At 47.1% G+C, this 23569-nt stretch overlaps 2 protein-coding genes across 3 annotated transcripts; one reads left to right on the top strand and one right to left on the bottom strand.

The window, feature by feature from the left end:
* Positions 1-1815: 1815 nt before the first annotated feature.
* Positions 1816-19628, top strand: Kctd13 (potassium channel tetramerization domain containing 13). The gene is made up of 6 exons (XM_032892608.1): positions 1816-2248; positions 3586-3755; positions 15195-15284; positions 15381-15433; positions 16017-16212; positions 18836-19628. Exons 1-6 carry the CDS (start codon positions 2005-2007, stop codon positions 19070-19072), a joined length of 990 nt encoding a protein of 329 aa, XP_032748499.1. The 5' UTR covers positions 1816-2004; the 3' UTR covers positions 19073-19628.
* Positions 19629-19732: 104 nt separating this feature from the next.
* Asphd1 (aspartate beta-hydroxylase domain containing 1) lies at positions 19733-23530 on the bottom strand. Of its 2 annotated transcripts, XM_032892607.1 has the most exons (4): positions 23017-23530; positions 21919-22095; positions 20455-20568; positions 19733-19993 (listed from the first exon to the last, which is right to left on the bottom strand). In XM_032892607.1, the coding sequence occupies exons 2-4, from the start codon at positions 22022-22024 to the stop codon at positions 19884-19886; spliced, it is 330 nt and encodes a 109-aa protein (XP_032748498.1). In that variant the 5' UTR covers positions 22025-22095; positions 23017-23530; the 3' UTR covers positions 19733-19883. The 2 variants fall into 2 exon arrangements, with proteins under 2 accessions (XP_032748498.1, XP_032748497.1); XM_032892606.1 differs by lacking the exon at positions 23017-23530 and having other exon boundaries at positions 21919-22942.
* Between the last annotated feature and the right edge of the window lie 39 nt (positions 23531-23569).

Below are 23569 nucleotides of genomic sequence, written 5' to 3'. Positions count from 1 at the left end.
TGATAACTCAATTTTATGTTCACAAAAAAGCATACCTAAATAAATCTCTTTGAGGAACAAAGAAAACTAAATACAGGTCAGATGCAGAAAAACAAATTTACAACTCTCTTCAGGGGAGGATCAGGTGCTGGAAAAGTCCCTAGCCACACAGATAAAGCCCAGGCCACCAGGTTAGTCACCACCTGCTTCCAGCTTTCTGGAAGGTCTAGCATTCCCTCCCTTGCAGGAACAATCTTGTGTGCTTAACATTATAGACTCCCCAACTGTTTATCTGTGAGTGCAAAGGCCCCTCCCTCCATGCCTCCTGCGGTAAAGAATTAGCATTTGTAGGAGATGGTTATATTTGGTCATTTTGTGTTTGGTTATGATTATGGTTCTTACCTGCCAGAGTGTGAATTTGTCTGAAATTGGTGTTTTGTGAAACTGAGCTGAACAAGACACCACCGCAGCCTCATTATGGGTGCTGGGCAAGTTCCTGGCAACAGCAAAGATTCAGGGAGGAGGGTGCAAGTTCCAGTCAAGGAACTGCTTTTTCCTTTTCACAGCCACACTTGCTGTGGGGAAGCAGGACTAGCAACTCCTTTTGAAAGAGTCTCTTCATTACTAGACACACTTCTCTCTAATATCTTTTTTTTTTTTTTTCTTTTTTTCGGAGCTGGGGACCGAACCCAGGGCCTTGCGCTTACTAGGCAAGCACTCTACCACTGAGCAAAATCCCCAACCCCTCTCTAATATCTTCTAACAAGTCCACTTTGCTTCTCCACACCTCTACCTCTCCACAGCTAACACTAGATTTGCACCCCTGATCAAGCAGTAAAAGAACCAACCAGACCCAGAAAGAGAAGCTTTGCCAAGGTCTTCCAGTTAGCTGGTGACAGGGTTAAAACTTAAATGCTGACTTTGGGGTTTTTCTCCTTTTCTTTTATTTTTTCAACACCGAGTCTGACTAGGGCTGACCTTGAACTCAAAGAGCCACCTGCTTTTGCTTCCTGAGCCACCATTGCCCAGGTTGACTTTGGTTTTCCATCCAAGCAAAACCTTCCAGACAATAGGGCAGGCTGTTAAATATCTCAGCTATCAGCTTCTAAAGTGATTTAAAAACTAAAGACCTTTTGTTCACAGTGTGCTCTACCTTCTTTCTTCTTTTTTGGGGTTCTATGGAAGGACTCATGACAGCTGAGATTCTAAGATCTTCCCTAGCTTGTCCAGTCTTATTCTTGTAATGGCCACCTTCCTGCCTAATGACCCTCCTTTTGCTTTGAGATACTTAAGACTGTGTAGCCCAGGATCTCCTGGAACCCATAATCTTCCTTCCTCAGCCTCCAAGGCTAAGGTCAGTTATATGTGGTTCAGGTCCCTACCCTTCTCCCTACAGGGAACTCTGCATCCCACCTCCACACAGGCGCTACTTTTCATCATCTCCTCCCTTAGGCCTTCTAACCTGTGAGTCCTCTGGAAACCCTACGGCTTCGTTGGAGAACTTTCTTTTTGTTGTTGTTGTTGACTGTTCTTCGTACAGTCTGTCAAGTGCACTGGGTTGGGCTAGGGAAACCATGCTCAACCTCCAGCCTTTGAGCCTGTTTCCTTTCATGCGAATGAAACGCTTCTGAAACCGTCACAGGCTGCGGTCCTCTCCGTTCACATGAACAAGGGGCAAAGGGACCTTAGACGCTTTCTCCATCCAGGTTCCTGACTCTCCCCAGAGCACCATACCCCAAAACCGCACGCTGGACTGCAACGGCGCCACCGACTGCGCACGCCCCAGCTCTTGGCTCCGCCCCCGAGACGCGGCCCCCAGCCTGGCCGCGCCTGCGCAGCTCCGCGCGCCAGCTTCCGGGTGGAGAGAGCGCGCGATGGGGCGGCTGGTGGACGTCGCAGAGTAGCGGCGGCGAGTGGGCGTGTGCGCCGAGCGGTCGGGCGCCCGCGCAGGAGTCGCGGGGTCTCAGGGAGCCGGTCCGGGGCGCGGAGAGAGCCTTCGACTGTCACCCGCGTCCGCTCACTGGCATGTCGGCCGAGGCCTCTGGCCCGGCGGCGGCTGCGGCCGAATGCCTGGAGTCCCCTAACCCCTCAGGTGTCGAACCTGGCTCCCCCTCGTACAGTCTGAAGCCCCTGACCCCGAACAGCAAGTATGTGAAGCTGAACGTGGGCGGCTCGCTGCACTACACCACGCTGCGCACCCTCACGGGGCAGGACACCATGCTCAAGGCCATGTTCAGCGGCCGCGTGGAAGTACTCACAGACGCGGGAGGTATGCGTGCCGCCGGTACACGTGCTGCCCTCCAGCCCCCAGTTCATTCCCGACTCCCTCGTCCCATCTTAATCTTTTCCTAATTCAAAATCTCTCTCTTTGCCCAATCCTTTATTTCCAGCAGTAACATCTGCCAAGCGCTCAGTTGCCGATTATCGGGTCTTCCCTTAGTTCTAAAAGCCAAGGAACCAGTCCTACTCGAGCAGCACCCTTCAAACACCTTTACCACTTACTTCCCACTGCCCAACCTTTTGTTTGCCTCTCTGCAGTAGAACCGCCAGCAGGTAGCCTCGAGAACTGAAAGATTTGATCTGTCTCTAACTCAAGTGCCAGCACTCTCTAGGAATCATCTATAAATGCATATATGTAGAAAGAGAAGGCTGCTCTGGGTTTGTCAGGGACCTGAGTGAAGGGCGCAGCTCTTGACAGGTGAACCTTAGGAGTGTTGCCTTTAAATTGGGAACCCATTTATTATAGAATAGCTTTAAAGGGAAGGGTTTAGCAAAGATGAAAGGAAACACTTAGCAGGTGAAGTTCAGCTTTCAGGTACTGAAGATGAAAATCCACTTATTTGATAAGTATTGTGAAGCATCAGTTAGTGTTAGAGAAAGTTTGGTAAAGGGATCTGATCACCCCCGCCCCAGGGGGGGGTTTGGGGAGGGCATTGAGTAGGGATGACCAGTAAGCAAGAAAATTTCATGCAATCACAGAGTAAGTTCTTGGTATTCCAAGTAATATTGTTACTACTTTATCGTTGTGAACTAGAGGATTGAAAGTGGACATTTTCATTAGATGAGATGGTTAAAACTAATACAAGGGGTTAAATGTGTTCATAAGGTAATTTGGTGAGAATTTCTCCGTGGTAAGCTGGGCTTGGTGGCACCTGCCTATACTATAGTGCTCATGCTCAGTCTGAGCTACATAATGAGATCCTGACTTTACGTCCCTGTGCTGAGAGCCTTCTGACCGTCCACCAGATTTGGGAGCGAGCTCTGTGGCAGGTGTATGTATGAAACACTGGAGATGTGTGAAACATTGGATATGGTAGAGGTATAAAACAGATAAGTATTAGGGTTTTTTGTCTTTGTTGTTGCCTCCCTGCCCCCACAGGATTTCTCCCTGTAGCCTTGACTGTCCTGGAACTCACTTTGTAGACCAGGCTGGCCTTAAACTCACAGAGATCCACCTGCCTCTGCCTCCCTAACTGCTGAGATTAAGGGGTGGATCACCTGGCATATATAAGTTTTCTTACGGCTTTGCCATCAGTTTTCTAAGAATGTATTAGCCTGAGTGCCCCCACAAGCCATTTTTCCTTTTGCCTTTTCCCACCCCACCAGGTTGGGTGCTGATTGACCGGAGTGGCCGACACTTTGGTACAATTCTCAACTACCTGCGGGACGGGTCAGTGCCACTGCCTGAGAGTACCAGAGAACTGGGGGAGCTGCTAGGTGAAGCCCGATACTACCTGGTACAGGGCCTGATTGAAGACTGTCAGCTGGCGCTGCAGGTGAGAGTCCCCCCCTCACCTTCTTGGTCCCTGTCCTCCTATCCAATAGATAGCTATTGCAACAGAAGAGAGATATGGCCCAGAGAGCCTCACTTAGACTGGATATGACCCCTAGGCTTTTGGGATTTGGGGGGGGGGGCATAGCCCTTGGCAACATGCCTGCTGCTTGAGGCAAGGTCAGTTCTACCTGGTGTCCAGGCTATTGTCATTAGAAATGCCTGCTTGGGGGTTGGGGATTTAGCTCAGGGGTAGAGCGCTTGCCTAGGAAGCGCAAGGCCCTGGGTTCGGCCCCCAGCTCCGAAAAAAAAAACAAAAAAAAAAAAAAAAAAAAAATGCCTGCTTGGGGGTGGGGGGTGGGCGGCTGAAGACATGGCTCAGGAGTTAAAGCACTGGCTGATCTTCCAGAGGTCCTGAGTTCTATTCCCAACAGCCACATGGTAGCTCACAACCATCTGTAATTCAATCTGATTTCCTCTTCTGGTGCGTGTGAAGACAGAGCATACACACACACGATATGTTTATATATATAAAATCATAAAGAATTACCTGGTCTGTGCTTGCAGCTGTTCCTGTTCAGCGTTTTCATTCTCCCCTGAATGACATTCTCACAGAACCCCAGTCTATTCTCTCCTTGCTCAGAAGTCTTAAGTAGCTCTCTAGGCCAGCAGGGGAATCTCAATTTATATAATTTAAGTTTTCGATTTCTTATTACATTACGTGTGTGTGTGTGTGTGTGTGTGTGCGCGCGCGTGCACGCGCACACACACACACACACACACGCGCGCCCACGCCTATCTTCCAACCCTCAGGGCTTTTTATTTTTAGGGCTTTTTCAAACAGTGAGACTCTTCTAGAATAAAGTGTTATACAGTAGAGCCATACTCCATCAGCAAGGCTGGGGCTTCCCAGGCCTCCCCACCTGTGCTGCTGTACTTGTGTGGGTTCTAGGGATCCAGGCCGGCTCTGTGGTGCCTAGTACTCTTGAACCAGTCAGTTCCTTTCTCTAGCTTTCTGTTCTCATGTTCCAAAAGATAAGTCAGAAAAATAAATACAGTGTGGTAAGTTTTAATCAACTCTTTTGTTGAGGGTTATTGTATAACACAGTAGTAGATTGTAAGCTGTGGTATCTTGAATGCCGGTTGTAAGTTAAGTGGAGACTGAACTACTTTTCTCTCAGGGAATACTTATTGGTTTTAGTTTTTTATTGTGTTTATTTACTTAATGTGGGTATGCGTACAAGTGAGAAGGAACCATAGTGTGTATGTGAGGGTCAGAGGATAACTCCCTCCCTCTCAGTCCTTTACCTCCAGCAATTATTCCAGATGCCTTCTTCCTACCATACCATGGGTTCTAGGGATTGAACTTAGGCCTCCAGGCTTGTTAGCAAGCTACTGAGCCACTCACTGGCCTGATTATTGGCACTTGAAATCTGAAAGGGCAGAATTCTTTTGAATAGTATATATATATTTTTTCAAATTTACCTATAGCCCATAGGGAAAAAAGTTATTTTGTCCTTGTATAATTCAAAGCATTTTGTGAAAGAGTGCTGTTAATAAAATGTCTCTTAATATATCGTTCCTTGCCATCTTCTTCCCCTCTCTCTAATATTTGAGACACATTATACTTATTTTATGACCCATTAAAGAGTTACCATGTAACAGTTTTTAAAATATTGAATTAGACCTTTTTTTTTTTTTTTGACTTATTTATTTTATGTATGCCACTGTCTTCAGACACACCAGAAGAGGGCATCAGATCTCATTACAGATGGCTGTGAGCCACCATGTGGTTGCTGGGAATTGAACTCAGGACCTCTGGAAGAGCAGCCAGTGCTCTTAACTGCCTGAGCCATCTCTCCAGCCCCGAATTAGATCTTTTTTAACATATAATTTTGAAGTGAGTGGCATGTGCCACATGTGTGTGTGGACAGCTTTGGAGAATGGATTGAAGGGGAGATCAAACTCAGGTTGTCAGGTTCTGCCTCCTTTCCTCTCTGAGCTATTGGACTCGCCCTGAGCTAGACCTTGGAAGTACAGTCCTGCTTAGTTATTTTATCTTACACACAGGGTCTAGCCATGTAGCCCAGGTTGGCCTTGATCTCAAACTCTTCCTTCGTCAGCCTCCTGAATGCTGGGATTTCAGGTGTGCATGTCTTAACTCTGCTTTGTAATTGAAGTTGACCTATTGCCTTTCCATCCCTGCTAAGTCAGGAGGGATTTTGCTGTTGCCTTGTCAGTATATATTGTACCCTTGGTTAACATACAAAGATACAAAGAAACATTAGGGATGCTTTTAAGGCCACTCAAAAAGTGAGTGCAGTTTCAGTTCAGTTTATCTGATTCCCTAGTGTAGTGCTTCCTTCCCATGCCCCACCCCAACTTCTTCCTAACAACCCCCACCCCCAGCAGCTCCACGTAGTCCTCAGGGCATGCCAGAGCATCTCTGGTCTAGGCAAGTCTTTTCTATTTCAGTTTTGTGTCCCCTCCTCTCCTATTCCCAATCCCTTGTCCATTTCCTCCAACTCTACCCCTATCTAATCCTAAGGTGTTGGTACATATACTTGGATTATAGCTCTTCCTTCGAGGAACTAAAGCATCTTTGCATATATGCTTTTGGTATGTATTTGTTTGTATCAGTGTTACTTAGCTGTGGGTCTTGGTGCTGTTTTTCACTCACCACTTCTTGCAGGATCCAATCACACTGTCTGGACTGCTGGATGCATTTTATTCATGCATCCTCCTGAGTTTGGAGTTTGCTTTCTCCTTTCTGCTTCTACAAACAGTGTTATTGTGGGCATCCTGTATGTGTGCCCTTCTGGTCTTATTGAATTTCTTAACAGTTGTAGCTTGAGAATTACGAGGCCAATGGATGCATGCCAGCCAGATTTCAGTAAATGTGGTCAGAGTATTTTCTCAGATGGTTACGCTGCTTTGTGCTGACAGGAAACCTCATTCTGGCTTCAATCCTCAATAACCTTGCCATCCTCCATCTTTCTAACTTTGCCATGCGGATAGGTGTGGGGTGATCTCATTTGACTTTGCTGCTTCTCATTACTACTCAGGTTGAGCATCCTTTCATACTTACACACTCGACTTTTTAGAGCCCCTTTCTGCAACTGCTTTACACATTTAACAGATTTTCTACTCGATTTCTTATGCTCTTGTTGCTTAACAGGAGATCCTTGACTATTTTAGTATAGTTCCTAGGAGAATTAAACCATGTTACATAATAGCATGTATTACACGGCCTCTAAGGCATGTGTCAAAAAAGTTGGCTTTTCCAGCCGGGTGTGGTGCTGCCGTCCTTTAGTTCCAGCACTCCGGAGGCAGCGGCTGTAGGACGGTAAGTTCAAAGGCAGCAGGAATTACATAGGAACTGGGCATAGTGGCACACACCTTTAATCTCAGCCTTGGGGAGTAAGAGGCAAGCTGATCTCCAAATTTCAGAATAGCCTGGTCTACAGAGTAAGTTCTAGGACAGCCAGAGCTAGCTATACAAAGAAACCCACCCTTCCCTCCTTCCTTCCTTCCTTCCTAAGAGAGTTACATAGGGAGATCCCATGTCAAAAATCCAAAATCTTCAATTTTTTTTCTGGCTTTTGAGGATCAGGTTTAGATATTGTTGGTATTTTCTCTCAAGATGTTACTTGTCTGTGGAATAGAGGTATGTGCATGTGTGTTTAATGTTATATTTTATTCATATTCGTGTGTGGGTATGTGTGTTCCACAGTGTGAACTGTGGGTGTTAATTCTCTCCTTTCAGCATGTGTGCCCCGTGACCAGACTCAGGTTGTCAGGCATCTTTATGTGCTGGGCCATCTTGCTAGCCCAAGATCCTTGAATTTTTAAATTACAAAAGCTGTTTGTGTGTAGGTGTTATGTGTGGGTATGTGCACATCTGTGCATGTGTGTACAGAGGCCAGGGGTTAACATCAAGTGTCTTCTTACGTCATACTCCACATTGTTCTGTCTGGTGTGTTTGTTTGTTTGCTCGGAGACAGGTTTTCACTTATTGTTCTAATTACCTGGAACTTGATGTGTAGGCCAGAGTGGCCCCAAATCCACCGAGATCTGCTTCTGCCTCCTGAGTGCAAGGATTAAAGAGTATGTTCAGCTTCCACCTTACTTTTTGAGACAGGGTCTCACTGAAACTGGAATTCACTGGCGTGGGGTAGGCTTTCTGGCCAGTGAGCTCAAGGGATCTACCTGTCTCCACTATGCTCAGTGATGGGATTACGATGTGTCATGGGCCTTTCACATGGATGCTAGGAGTCTGAACTCAGGGCCTCATGACTGTACAACAAGTACTTTGACTGAACCACCTCTCCGGCCCCACCACTTATTATTTTTAGAGAAGTATTATCAGCTATAGAAATTTAGGAAATGAGTCACCAAAAAAATAAAGCATCAAATTTTTTCAGGTTTTTGTGTGTATGTGTATGTCTACTCACTAAAATTCAGCCATGTTGTATGTATTATTTTGTATACTTTCTTTGACATTGTTAATGATTTATATCTTTCTGTGTCAATAAAATTTTACTCTAACATCCAGGGCATATGTTCCAATTTCTCTAGTTTTGCTGAAATGTGTTGAACAGTTCATTTATAGTTGAGCTTCACATTGTGTCTGCTATGTTCAGCAAGTGTCTTCCGAAACAGCCTGGTTTTTTGTTTGTTTGTTGTTTTGCTTATAAAGCTTAGTTGTTAAAAGCCATTTCCTATAACAATGGTCTGCTTACCAAAGTTGCTTGATTGCTCAGTTCTGATGTCATTTGGTTCAAATCCTAATATATCCCAGATTTGCTATAAATTAGGCCATAAATTTAAAAGTTTGATTGGTTCAATTACATTCTAGAAGGTGTAGTGTATTTCATACTGTATTATATCAACACACCATGATGTTGCTAATATGACTAATGATGCTCAGATTTGGTCCCTGAATTCAGATGATAGTTGAGTCCTCCACTGTATTTAGATTTCCTTGTTGCTAACTATAAATTCATCTGTGTGCTATTAATTTGCACATTGTGCAAATGACAGTTGCCTGTCAACAATAAACCAATTGGTAGTTCTTGCCTGAGTCAGTAATTTTACTAGGGTTATGGAATAATTATAGGTTTAGCATTTCTTCAGTCTTCCATGGGGTCATTTGTAAAGTCCTGCTTTGGCGCTATCAACTGAGTAAGTCTTGTAGTCAAGACAGCATTTTCTCCTAGCAGTGTATGTAACCATTGGTGGGGGAGGAGGGTTACTTAGTTTATTTCCTATTCTATTTTTTTATTAGCTTTATAATTTTACATACATATCTTTTTATATATGGACTTTTAAAAAGATTTTGTGTGTGTCTATTTTGCCTGCATTGTGTATATGTATACTAATGCATGCCTGGTACATCAGATCCCCTGGAACTGGAGCTGTGAATGGTTGTGAGCTGCCATGTGGGTGCTGGAAACCACACCTAGAGCCTCTGGGAGAGCAGCCAGCTCTCCAGCCTCTCATATACGGACATTTTAATCTCAATGAAGCTCACTTTTGTAAATGTGAACTATGAAGGGATTTAACTCTTCTTTTGTTCCTCATTGAGTAACTTTGTTTTCAGGGTACCATCTATTAAACAGTTTTGGATACCTAGTATCTAAAAATGGCCACCAGTGACTTTCGCCTCCTTTAGAATTGGGCTCTTGTTTAGTCCCCCAACACTGAATAGAACTAACTCTGCCAACCATATTGTAGAGAGATATTGTGTAACTATAAAGTCCGTCTCAAGTGGTTGCTGATTCTTCTACCCCTACCTCCCCATTGCCAAGATCTCAGGTAGGCACCATTACCCTCAGCTCCAATGTGTGACTTTTGAAATTAGGTCATACAAAAGAATAGCTTCGGCCTTGTGGACCTTTCACTCTGGTAAGCAAGCCATTATATGAGGAACCCAAACAGCTCTTGGGAAGTCTCCCTGGTGAGGAACTGAAGCCTTCTGTCAACTGATTCCCACCAAGTGGGCCAACTTTATCAGAAGCAGATCCTCTAGGCCTGGTCAAGTATTCAGATGATACACTTCTGGCCAGCATCTTATATTGTTTGTAGTTTTGAAATGAGGTCCCTAAATGTACCCCAGTCAAGCCTTGAATTGAGGCTCTTCCTCCTTTCACTTCTTGTAGACTGGGATGACAGCATGTGCTATTGTGGCCAACTGTGGCCATCAGCTAGACTAGTTCATGAGAGTCTGGTTTGGTGTGAAGGTCTGACCCACAGATTTCAGAAGGCACCAGCAAGTGACCATTGTTGTGTAGCCTGCTGTGTCTCTAGTAATTTGTCATCAAGAGGTAACACATTGTGCAATGGCTTTCAGATACAGCAGAACAGATATATGCATAGAGACTATGACAAGTACAAGTCCAAACCAGACGAAAATTCAGGCACTAAAAAGGGGAAAGGGGTGAGAAGACCCGCTCCTAACAAGACCCTATTTGCAGCAGATACCTTCTGGGAAAGGGAAAATTCATGTTCTCCAATAGAGTGTCACTGGGTATAGCAACCATTTCAAGGTGTCCAGGAGTAGATGGCCAACACAAAACACACTCCATACTTTTTGGTTTGGTATTTCTGTCCTACTGATTTTCTTTCTTTCTTTCTTTCTTTCTTTCTTTCTTTCTTTCTTTCTTTCTTTCTCTCTTTCTTTCTTTCTATCTGTTTGTTTGTTTGTTTGTTTGTTTTCAGACAGGGTCTCACTGTGTATCCCTGGCTATCCTGGAATTCCTCTGTAGACCTCAGAGTTACAGAGATCTACTTTCCTCTGTCTCCTAAAGTGCTTGGATTAAAGGCATTCACAGTCACCACCCAGCTTGGTTTTCTTTCTTTTTCTTTTTTAATTTATTTTATGTGCATTGGTGTTTTTCCTGCATGTATGTCCATATAAGACTGTCAGATCTTGGAGTTACAGACAGCTGGGAGCTGCCATGTGAGTGCTGGGATTTGAACAGGTCCTCTGGAAGAGCATTCTCCTTAACTGCTAAGCCATCTCTCCAGCCCCCCCCCCCACTTTGAGAGAGAGGGAGGGAGGGAAGGAGGGAGAGGACCTGGGGAGGATAAAGAATATGATCAAAAAAAGACTTAATAAGGGGGCTGGAGAGATGGCTCAGTGGTTAAGAGCACTGAGTGCTTTTCCAGAGGTCCTGAGTTCAAATCTCAGCAACCACAGGGTGGCTCACAACCATCTGTAATGAGATCTGGTGCCCTCTTCTGGTATGTCTGAAGACAGAGACAGTGTACTTATATATAATAAATAAATAAATCTTTAAAAAAAGAACATAGTTTAAAAAGATTTAATAAATGGGGTGGTAGTGGTCATACCTTTAATCCCAACACTTGGGAGACAGAAGCAGGTGGATTTCTATGAGTTCAAGGCCAGACTGGTCTACAGAGTAAGTTCCAGGACAGCCAGGGCAACACAGAAAGACTCTGTCTCAAAAAACAAAATAGAAGAAATTTAATAAATTAAAAAGAAAGACAACAAATTGTGAATTCTGGGGTGTGGGTGTTTCTATGCAAAACCACAAGTGTCGTGCCTTTAATCCCTTTAAGCACTCAGGAGGTAGAGCAGGCAGACCTCTGTGAGCTCCACGCCAGCCTGGTTGGTCTACAGAGGGAGTTCCAGGACAGTCAGAGCCATGCAGTTTCTTATTGCTTATACTGGTAGAGGAGAGAGTAAGCTAAAGGAACAAACAGTAGAACAACAAAGCCAGGAGCTGTTTACACATTCCCAGGCTTTCCAGATAATGCATACAATGAACAAATGGTTTCCATGCAAAGATTAAATACAGAACATTCCCAGGAAAATGTTGTTAATTCAAGAATGTGCTTGTGAAGTCCTTTGTTCAGACCCCAGAAGTCCCCAGAGAGATCCCAGAGAATCCTTCAGTTACATGCTAGCCCTTTTGTTTTCTAGGAAGGACCTTCCTTTGGCAGCATAAGGCTCATCCTCCTATGAACTTGATTGCAGGAATGTGCTCTACATTCTCCCAAATAACAGCTGCTGCTGCTGCTGCTGCTGCTCCTCCTCCTCCTCTTCCTCCTCCTCCTCCTCTTCTTCTTTTTCTTCCTTTTTTTTCTTTTTCTTTTTTTCCCTTTTTTTTAAAAAGACTTATTTATTTATTTATTTCATGTATGTGAGTACACTGTCACTGTCAAACACACCAGAAGAGGGCATCAGATCCCATTACAGATGGTTGTGAGCCACCCTGTGGTTGCTGGAATTTAAACTCAGGACCTCTGGAAGAGCAGTCAGCGCTCTTAGCCCCTGAGCCATCTCCACAACCCCTAACAGCTCTTCTGAGAGGCCTAAGGTTGCACTGTTCTGGTGGTACACCCTAATCCCAGCACTCAGAGGCAGAGTCTCACACTGAGACCCAGTCTAATGAAAATAAAAGTTTAAAAAAGGCAGTTTAGGATGTAACCTCTCAACAGCTTATTTTCAAGCCTAAAGCAGTCAAAAGTTCTTTTCAAAAAGGGGTGTGTGTGTGTGTGTGTGTGTGTGTGTGTGTGTGTGTGTGTGTGTGTGTGTGTGTTTCTCTTAGAACATGAACCCTAAGCTTAGACCATAAGCATTTAAGACATTATTAGCAGGGACATCACCCGCGTGGACTTAAAGGAGCAGCCATAGCTGAAGTGTAAGTGGGCTTTGGACAGTGGAACTCATGCGTGTGGGAAGCAGCAGGCTGAGGAAGCTGGGACTGTGGCTATTTCTTGGGAAAAGAATGATACTTCTGGGCACTGGAACTGTGAGACTCACACCTGGTCCGACAAAGCTGCCCAGTGTTGTCCGAGTGACTTACGGTGACCAGTGACTTCTGAGTGCCTCCTCTTTCTTTACCCTCCCTGCCTTTTGAACAAGAGCTTACTAAGTGGTTAAGTGGAGGAGACAGCGTGCCTGTGGTTCCTAGCTCTTCAGCTAGGAGAAAAGTCCCTCCATGAGCTGAAGTTGATGAACTCTACCCAGATGGCCTCATCCCATCCTGAATCTGGCTTAGGTTTTCTGTGCTCTGAGACTTGGACAATCTTGGGAGCAATGAATTAATGGAGCCAACCTTGAGACAGCTCCCAGTGACTTAAGGCAGATGAAGCTAGTCATAAAGGACAGTGAGCCATCTGTTGTCCATCTTCTGCATTAGTTTCTCTGAGAAACCAACTGTCACGTTATAAAGACACTCAGGCATTCCTACAGAGAGGTCCAGGTGGCAGAGGTTAGATCCCTCATGCAACAGCCATGTGAATATAGCAGCCATGTTTCTCAGAAAGTGATCCTAAGATGCAGATCCTAACCCCCGCGGTGCATGCCTGTAACCCCCTTGTGCATGCCTGTAACCCCCTCTGTGCGTGCCTGTAACCCCCGCTGTGCATGCCTGTAACCCCCTTGTGCATGCCTGTAACCCCCTTGTGCATGCCTGTAACCCCCTTGTGCATGCCTGTAACCCCCTTGTGCATGCCTTCTCGGGAGAACTTGTGCCATGGGGCCTAAGCCACTCCAGAAGAATTCCTGACCCATAGGAAAAGGAAATCATAATAAATGCCTCATGTTAAATGAAGCTGTGGCATTGGGGCCATTTGTTACACAGCACTCTGCTTCCTGCACTTACTCCTCAGTTCTCAGATGCCCACACCTGTTTGTTTCTGCTTCTTTCTCATGCTGTATTTTGTTTTGTCCCTGCACCCAAACTACAGTTTCCATTATTTTTCATACAGATAAGTGTATCTTTATGAGACTCACTGCTTCAAAATTGACAGTAATTGCAGACTTCTATGCTTCCATTGATTTTGTTGTTGTTGTTTTGTTTGTTTTGAGGTAGTTTTATTAAGTAGCCTAAGCTGCTTTCAAACTTGATGACTACTTGCCTCTGCCTCCCAAGTGTTTCCATTGCAGGCATGCACGCTCCTGGTGTTTTGTTGTTTTTGTTTTGAGACAATCTTGATGCAGAGTCCTTACTAGCTTCAAATTCTGTATAGACCAAGCTAAGCTAGCCCTGTACTTGTGCCTCTGCTCAACATCTACCTCCTGCCTCCTGGGATTATGGATGGACTTATTTTTTTCATCTGTACTTTCTTTGAGAGTTATGTCTAGGCCATTCTCACAGCCCCAAGTTTAAGCAGCCCTCCCACCTCAGGCTCGACCTTAGGGTTACCAGCTACCATGCCTGGCTTTCCATTTAAATATTATACATACATATAAACATATATAAACACACACACACACACACACACACACACACACACACACACGAAAACCTCTTAGCTGGGCATGAGAGCACACACCTTTAATCCTAGTACTTGGGAATCTGAGGCAGGCAGATCTCTAAGGCTAGCCTGGTCTACAGAGTAAGTTCTAGGACATTCCAGGCCACATGGAAAAACCCTGTCTTAAAAAACTAAATAATAAATAATAGTAGCTCTCTCTCTCTCAAAAAACAATTTCTAGAACTTGTCTCAGAATTGTACCTTTAAAGACAGGCATGTCTCTAACATGTCTCTAAAGGTACATTTCAACATTTGGGAAGCTGAGACAGGAGGATTGTTTTTTTATTTTGTTTGTTTTTGAGACAGGGCTCACTATGTAGATCAGACTGGTCTCAAATTCAGGGTGATCCTCCTACATCTGTTTCCCAAGTGCTGGGATTAGAGGCATGTGTCACTGTGGCAGCTGAGGCAAGAGACTAAATTCAAGCAGTCTAGTAAATTTAATTTTTGAAATGGGCGAGGAGTATAAGTCAGTGGTAGAGTACTTGCTTAGTATACCCTCAAGGTCCTAGGTTTGACCCCCAGCACTCCGAAGATAAACAACCTCACTGTACTCAGTCATTCAGCAAATGTATACTGATCATCACCTGGACAGTCCTCGGGAAGGTCGTACATGTCAAATACAGACAGACTTAGAGCTGTGAAGACAAGGAACCAATACTCTGAGCCCGAGGAAGCTATGTAACTGCACAGGAGTGGAACTGCCCTGTGGGGGTCAGCATGCTGAGTTGTACACAGCTCAATGAAGCACACCCCTGGCAGGCTGACCTGTGCAGCCAGGGAGAGCACAGCTGGGTGCCTACGGAACAGCAGGTTGGGAGGGTAAGGGTAGAGTTGTGGGGAAGGTACTAGCTATATTCAGCCTCTAGTAACCAGGCCTTTGGGTACCTGCTGCCATGCTTGGCCTTTCATGTTATTTTATACACACACAAACACACAGAAATAAACCTCTTAGCTGGGCATGCTAAATTATACACTAGCTGTACCATTCACTGCACATGGTACAGTCAGAGTGGAGTGGAGTGGTCACATCCCAGTGAGCTTGGAGACATTGGAGAGTATTTTCAACCCCAAGCAGCTTCACATAGCATTCATTTAAGTGGTGTGAGTGAACACCAGTTGTACTGCTAATCAACTTCCACTTCCTCCCCAGCAAAAAAGGGAGAAGCTGTCGCCACTATGCCTCATCCCGACAGTGACATCACCCCGGGAAGAGCAGCAGCTCCTGGCCAGCACCTCCAAGGTGAGGCCCTGGAGACCCATGGGTTAGACGGTTATGACAGCTACGGCTGCTGTTCTTTGTCTGACTCTTGACCACATCCTTCTGCTTCCCCTACAGCCTGTGGTAAAGCTTCTGCACAACCGCAGTAACAACAAGTACTCCTATACCAGGTGAGCGCTGTGGTCAAGGATGTGTCCATGTATTTTCATGCTCTGCAGAATCCTAGTTTAGCACAGCTCTGCTGTCCCATGGAGGACTGTGGTCATGGAGAGACTACAGAGTGCCTGCCTGTTGCATCCCCCATCCCAGCTGTGCCACCTGTCATCAGTAAATGAGGTTTAAGCTATGCCTGTGATAATGGTTAGCATAGGCTAGTTCCTTATTCCCCAACAGGATTGGGCTCAGTGTTGCCTGTTAACTTACTCACACTCCCAGTGGTCTGAGGACATGTTGGTCTCCATCTAGAGATGATATTGTGGCACCAGAGGATAGAGTAACCTGCCTAATTTTGCTTAGTTAAAATGTGGCAGTGCTGGGGTACCTGGTGACAGCCTAGTTGAGAGCCTACACCAGGAGCCTCTGTGCTGGGCAGTGATTTGCTCTGCAAATGCTTCCCTTGTGAGGCCTACAGTCGGAAGGAAGCGCCCTGCTGCACAGGACTGGAGTGCTGGGAACATGGGCCCCTGGGGGGGGAGGGGCTGAGGGAAGGAAGACAAGTCAGTCACCTAAGGCCTGCTGGCCCCTGGTTCTCAGCACTTCAGATGACAACTTACTGAAGAACATCGAGCTGTTTGACAAACTAGCCCTGCGCTTTCATGGGCGGCTGCTCTTCCTCAAGGACGTCCTGGGGGACGAGATTTGCTGCTGGTCTTTCTACGGGCAGGGCCGAAAAATCGCCGAGGTGTGCTGCACCTCCATAGTCTATGCTACGGAGAAGAAGCAGACCAAGGTCAGAGGGGATCAGGGAGGGGTGGGAAGTAGGACAGAAACCCTGGACAGAGGTTGATCAGCAGGTCAGGCAAAGGAAAGTCTTTGGTGGTTATCAGGGACCAGAGTTCTAGTTCATGGCTATGTAGTTTGGGAAGGTCACCTCATTACCTATGAAATGAGGCTGTTAGATTAGAGAAGGTTCTGTTTTTCTTTGTTTGGGGTTGCTGGATCAACTAGTCCATAGGCCAAGCGAAGAGCATGGTTTACTTGTTTGTAGCTTTTTAAAGAGCTATATTTATTTTTTGTGTCTGAGTGTTTTGCCTGCATGTGCGTAAGTATACCACATATGTGCTGGTACCTGTGGAGGGCAGAAGAGGGCATCAGATCCCTTGGGACTAAAGTTAGATGTGGTTGCGAGCAACCATGAGGGGCTGGGAAGTGAACCTGCTCCTCTGTGCGAGCAGCAGGTGCTCCCGACCACTGAGGCAACTGGCCAGCCTTAAAGCAGGGTTCTTAGTGTAGGCAATGGACAGGGGTCAAGCAGTTTGTAGTTCCCAGAATAGCATGCAGGTTTAGAAGCATGAATGTGTTTTTCTGTATGGAAGGTCCACAAAGCTGAGTCCTGGGCTACATAGTAAAATCCTGTCTCAAAAACTATCCCCTCAAAAAAAGGTCCATGGTTCACTTTGGAACCTCAAAAGGTCCATTACCAAGAACAGTTTTGTTTCTGCAGTGTGGCAGAAGGAACTTAGGATCATGCAGCTAAGCCAGTGCTGTGCCGCCGAGCCACTCCCACAGCCCCTCTGCTACTTCATTTTGTTATGCAACAGTCTTGCTGTGCTGCACAGACTGGCCTTGAACTTGCGATTCTTCAGCATCAGCTTTGACAGCCAGAATTATAAACCTCTTGGGATAAGACAGGCATGTTTATGGTGTCACACACCTTCAGCTTCAGCACTCTGAAGCAGAGGCAGGCAGACCACTGAGTTCTGGACCTGCCAGGCAGCATAGTAAAATTCTGTCATTAAAGAAAAACTAGGGTTGGGGATTTAGCTCAGTGGTAGAGCACTTGCCTAGGGCCGCAAGGCCCTGGGTTCGGTCCCCAGCTCCGAAAAAAAAAACCAAAAAAAAAAAAAAGAAAGAAAACTAAAACAAAACCCTCAGACCTCCTGAATTTATGCTGTGAATGTGGTAGCCATCAGTGAACAGTTCACAGTCTCCAGGGCTGGAGAGAGGGCTCAGTGTTTAGGAGCACTGGCTACTCTTTAGGAGAACATGGGTTTGATTCCCAGCATACACCTGGAGGTTCACAACTCCAGTCCCAGGGGATTTAACACCCTCTTCTGGCCTCTGGGGGCACTGCATGCAGGTGATGCACAGACAAACATGGAGACAAAATATCCGCCTATATAAAAATTAGTTAAAATTTAAAACTGTCTCAGTACTCAATCTATGTTAGGCATTGCCCTAGACTACAAACCACAGACACAGCATGTTGAACAGAATGCAAATCTTTCCTTGGTGGTGTGTGATGAGCAGCCTTTCCCTGTTCCCTGTCAGCTAATGAACTGTGCTTTCAAACCCACACCAAGCATTTCTCTTTGGACACATTTGCTTGTGAAATTTCAGTGCAACTGCCTCAGACAAAGTTGGTCAAACTCCCTTTTTAGTTGGACAAAATGCTGTAGTTTTGGGTAGAACACTGTCTGCAGAGAAATGCTATACCATTTTCTTTCCAATGTCCCCTAGCTAATATCAGTCTGATATTTGTCACCTAGTAGAAGTACTAAGAAACATTGATCAAAGGCATGGGATATACCCCATCTTCCAGAAGGGTTCTCCCCCCCTGCAATTAGGAAGATAGGAAGAGGTAGCTTAACAGGAGGGTATGGTGGTGTAACACCTGTAATTACACATAACTGGGAGGCAGTCTCAGTCGTATTGGCTGCCCTCATACAGGAGGATTGCAAGTTCAAGACCATCTTGGGCAACCCAGTGAGACTGTCTTAAAATAATTCAATAATAAGCAATTGAGAGTACGGGTGTGGCTCAGCAGTAGACTGGCCCAGCAGCATAAGACTCTGGGTTCATCCTATCCTTTTCAATACGGCCAGAAAGTGCCCCCTCTCCTACTTCTTTTCCCTCTGTTTGTCTTCCTCATTCTGTCTTGGCATATTAGATAAGTTCCTGTCTTGTTGCAACTCCTCATTTTGCTTTCTCTAGCTATCTGCCTCCCTCTTTTGAGTTGGTCAAACACCACATTTCCAGCAAGGATTCCCTACTGAAAGATGAAACTCTCTTGGGAAAGGCCATTCACGTCCCCTTTTCCAGCTTTCTGCATAAAATGTCATCTGATTTAATATCTTAGGGAAAATGTGTCTGTGTTCTCCCCCTAGACTTCCAACATGCTGAGGGCAAGCATTTGTTATTACCACTACATTCCTGATGCTTAGAACAACCCAGGGATAGTGGCAGGTATTTAGGACTTAATAAATGAAAAAAGCATTCCTAGAGCCTGGGAAATGAAGGAAAGGAAACCCTAACTGCCTTCAGGGCCTGGAGGAGAGCCCACAGAGGAGCTGCTGGGAAGTGCTGTGGGACTGGGCCAGAGGTAGGAGCTGTGGGTTGCTGACCTTTTGCAGGTGGAATTCCCTGAGGCTCGGATCTTCGAGGAGACACTGAACATCTTAATTTATGAGAATTCCCGTGGCCCAGATCTGGCTCTCCTGGAGGCCACAGGGGGTGCAGCTGGAGGTGGTGGGGCAGGCCGAGGAGATGATGAAGAGAACAGAGAGCACCGTGTTCGAAGGATTCATGTCCGCCGCCATATCACCCATGATGAGCGTCCTCATGGCCAACAGATTGTCTTCAAGGACTGACCTTGATCTTCCCCTGCTTTTCTCTTGCTTCTGGGACCTAGTCCCTCTCTCTTTGCCCCGGCTCTGCTGGCCAAGTCGTGGGTCTTTCCTCTATCCCCTCATTGCATGATATGTTCAGTGAGCCCTCTCCAGTCATTGCCACTCACTGCTAACCACACGGTACATTCCAGCATTACCCTCTGGTGGGGCTCTTCAGAAAGCCAGTGTCCACCCTCCTCCACAACCTCGTTCTGCCATCTTTCTCTTACCATCTGGTTTAGAATGAGGCAGGATTCCCTTTCCCATTTGTTAACACATTGAACACACGTGTAGAAGGAGACAGTACCATCAACCATACTCCAAGCTGCTTTCCGCCATTACAACAAGAGATCTTCACTCCCCCCTGCCTCACCATTCTCCCTACCTCCTTAACTTTGTACTAGGCTGGCCTGGACCTGTACCAGCTCGGCTATCTTCATCTGTTTCATATTATTTATTATTTTAATTTTCTATTAAATTATTGGAATAAAGTTGAGCTGAAGGTCTGCTGCTGACTCTCGGGTGAGGGATGCAGAGACGACTCGTGTTAAGAAGATGCCTGTCTGTTATGTGGTAGAAACATGAGCCCCTTGCCCCAAGCCCTAGCCTGGGATTGGTAACTGGGAAGGAAAGAGTCAGGACTTAGGAGAGGATTCAGAATTTGTATTCAATGCTGGCTGAGTAAGTCACACCTTCCTGCCCCTCACAGTGGAGAAGAGGTCCTGGCCACCACTCAAGCTGTCCTTGAGTGCAGCCTCACTCCAGCTCAGGTGCTGGAAGGGAACAGCTTCTTTCAAGGGTCTGGTGCGAAGACAAAGTCAAGAGCTTGGCGTTCAGCCCCAGCCACGTTAGGGTGCCAGAGATCCACGATGAAGACCACTCGAGGCCCATCTTCAGGGGATCCTAGGGCACATAGGGATGGAGACAGCAGCTAATACAAGAACTTCTGTGCCAGAATTCATAGCATATACTGAGGAAAGCAAAAGTCAGTACCAGGCCCTCACCAGTGATGTGTTTGTTCCTTAAAGCCAGGGTCTCATCATCCTCCTGGCTCAGCCTCCTGAGTGTCACCATACCTGGCATTTATAGTGATAACTTTATGGCCTAAAATGGGTACATTTTATGCCAACTGACAGACATGATAAGGTTAAGTAAATGCCTGAGGTCCCACAGCACTAGAGGATAGGAGTACAGATAGCCTAGCTCATATGCAGTCACCTGGTAAAGAAGGCTGATGCCCCACAGGTGATTGGAGGAGCTGTGACTTGCCCAAGGCTGTGCAGTAAAATGGTGCTGCTGAGAGAAGATTGGCTGGAATTCCTCAGCTCTGGTCCCCCAGCCCACCAGAATGTGAGTCCTATTACCATTATGAGCCACTGTATGCAGGAAGGAGTCGTCCACCAGGAGGCAGTGCCCTTCAGCCCAACACTGGGGCTCACCACCAACAACCAGCTCACAGCCAGGAGGGATCTTCAGACCTGTGAGGAGAGAATGGCATCCACCACTCCTGCCTATGTTCATGGAGCCTGCCCTCACAGGCCAGTTTCTGTGGTCTTCTCAAAGATGGACAGAGAACATTCACCACACTGTCTGCTCTGAAGGATGCTAAGAGACTAGGAAGTCCTGCTGTGAGAAGCACATGTGTCATTTGGAAAAAAAGCTCCCCTGAACAATCTCCTGGACTTAATGTCAGTTCAGTTCCAGAACCTACTGTGTACTGGGCACTTCTCCCATGAAGCAAAACTAATGGCTCCAGTCTGACCCCAGGACCTCAGTTGAGCGTGCTGAGAAAACAGCCAGCTCTGATGGCAAACAAGACATTTCAGAAAGTGGCATCTGGAAAAGTCCTGAAGACTGGGTAGTTTTCTCAAGATTAAGGTTGAAAGTCTAACATGTGCATGGTTTCTTGCAGGGAGCAGCTAGAAAGCCCACCCAGGGACCAGGGGTGGGGACCAGCTCTGAGGCTGAGGGCTAGTCCCTGAGAAGTCCCAGCTCCCAGCCCCAAGTCCCATAAATTGACTGAGAAACTACTCTGTAGGAGAAGCTGCTTTGTAGGAGCTCCACATCATGCCTCAAGGTGTTCCGTGACAAAGAGGTATGAAGGTAGGCCTGGTAGGAAAAGCAGTGTGCTCCAGAGCATAGGACCCATCTAGCTGGCCACACACAGATTAGGGTAAACTGAAGTCATATATACTTCTTTCAATCTTTAGAACATTAGAAAGAAAATCTCAGGTTGGTGCTATTGAACACCCCACTAACATTGTTACTTATCAGTGAAGAAGCTAAATGAAGTAGGCCACCTACTGTGCACACCTTCAATCCCAGCACTCAGGAGGTAGAAGGAGGTAAATCTCAGTGAGTTTGAGGCCAACTGATCTCTATTTAGAATTCCAGGCCAGGACTACATTGTGAGACATCCTGTCTTGTAAATTATCTCACTGTACTCCCTAGGCTAAATAAAAAATAAGACCCAGGCTTGCCTCAAACTTGGGATCCTTGCCTCAGTCTCTCAGATGCTGGCATGCATGACCATGCCTTGCTCAAAGCTGTCTCTTTTTACAATTTAAATTTGATTTTCTAACACTGACTACTTACAGTTCAGTGAGGGTTTCTTTTAAATTAAAAGGGGGTAGGGTGGTTGGAGATGAAGAGTAAGAGTCAGTGTGGAACACTGCAAGCCACTACTGACTAGATAGTTTGCATGAAAGCAGAACTCAGGAGATCTGGTTGGGGAAGATTCTAAGAAACCATAGTACAGAAAGATCCAATGGCAGAGAAGAAGTGGTGAAGGAGGAAATGTGGAGGATTTGCAGACGGACTATACTCACCCAGATGGCATCTAACTCGAGCATTGGTGGGTCCACAGCGGCCCTCAAGCCGGGCCCCAGGCAGTAAAACGGAAAAGCCAGCATTGCCGAAGGTATTGGCACTCATGAAGCTCCGCAGCCCCCTCAGTGCCCGATAGGCTCCTGGGCACCTCCGGCAGTTGCTAGGTTGGCACCGGCCTGCTTGGTACAGCAGGAGCTGGTAGCACCCAGGGGCCAAGGGTGGGGACCAGCCCCGAGGCAGAGGGGTACTCCCTGAGAAGTCCCAGCTCACAGCTCCGAAGTCCCGCAAAATGGCGGGGAAGCTGCTCTGTAGGAGCTCCACATCATGCCTCTGGGCATCACGTGGCACAAAGGGGGATGAAGGCAGGTCTGGTAGGAAAAGTAAGCCAGGGCGCTGAATGCCCAGTACCCCTGTCCCTCCTGTGAGGCCAGGGCCTCCCTGAGCTGCCCGCCTCACTCTGCCCATTCCAGCCCAGGAGTAACGCCTGGCATAGGCCCGAAGCCGCCGGCTCACTAGACCTTCTGCCCTGTGTCCTTCCCCAGGATCCCCAGAGCCCCGTGAGCCAGTCTGAGAGCATACATCAGGCATACCACTAACACCCCCAGCTCGGCTCCCAATCCCCAGGGCCTGCATGTCTTGGGAGCCCAGGCGGTAGCAGTACCAAAGGAACAGAGAAGTGAGGGCTCCGAGGAGCACAGTAAGAACTGAGGAACCTAGGGGCAGTGGCCATGGAAACATGATAGGCAAAGAGGCTCTGGCTAAGAGGCCTGCTGCATCTTGTAGACCCCAGCTCCCTGGTCCCCCCAGTTCTCCACCTGACCCCTCAATGACTGCTTCCTGATTCCCTCCCTTCCACATCCCCTCTCCTGTTCACTCCTCCTACAGGACCCCCAACAGACCTTTCCCTCACTTCCCTCTAGCGCTCTCTCTCCCCCTTTTCTATTTGTCTTCACTCAGGACTCTCTAGTCCTCTCTTCCTTCTGTGGCCCCCTCTCCTTTCTCCTTCCCGCAGTCTCCTCTTCCTTTCCTCTCTCTCCACCCTCAGTCTCCCAGCTCGTTTCTCCTCCCTCCACTCCAGCCCCCCTTTCCTTATTTACCCCTTCTTTTTCTTTTAGCTTCCCCTAACAACAGCGGTCTCTACTCCACCTGGCCCGCAGCCCCACTCTATAGCGGCTCTTTCTCTTTCCTCTCCCCTTGACCTGTCTTCTCCCTCGACCGGGCCTGATCCGTCCTCTCGAATTCCCGATCTCCTACACACCCCTTCTTGGGCGCCCACTCACCCTGACGTCACTCCTTCCCGCAGCCCTCTCTGCTTAGCTACCCAGGACCCCTCCCAGAGGCAGCCGCAGCCCAGCCCTGCACGGGCGGTGTGTGTGGGGGAGACTTCTCTCTGGATTTGCCTCTCCAGACCCCCTCCCCCAGTCCTGGCCGAGCGCCACGTGGGGTACAGGGGCACAGTGCCAACCTCCAGCCGCCCCGCAATGCGAAAAGAAGGGCGGGGCAGACTCGGGGGCGGGGCAAGAGCCCTGACCCGCGCGTGAGGCCGGTGCTCTTGAACTGCAAATCCGGCCGTGGGCCTGCGGGTCCCTGGAGAGGTCGGCCTGTGACACCCCTTTCCCCTAGCTTGGTTAAGCCAGATAGAGCACTGAA

Source organism: Rattus rattus, chromosome 2, assembly GCF_011064425.1.
Source record: "Rattus rattus isolate New Zealand chromosome 2, Rrattus_CSIRO_v1, whole genome shotgun sequence".
NCBI classification, from domain to species: domain Eukaryota; kingdom Metazoa; phylum Chordata; class Mammalia; order Rodentia; family Muridae; genus Rattus; species Rattus rattus.
The sequence above is the reverse complement of the archived record's forward strand: the minus strand, read 5'-3'. Positions and strand labels throughout refer to the sequence as shown.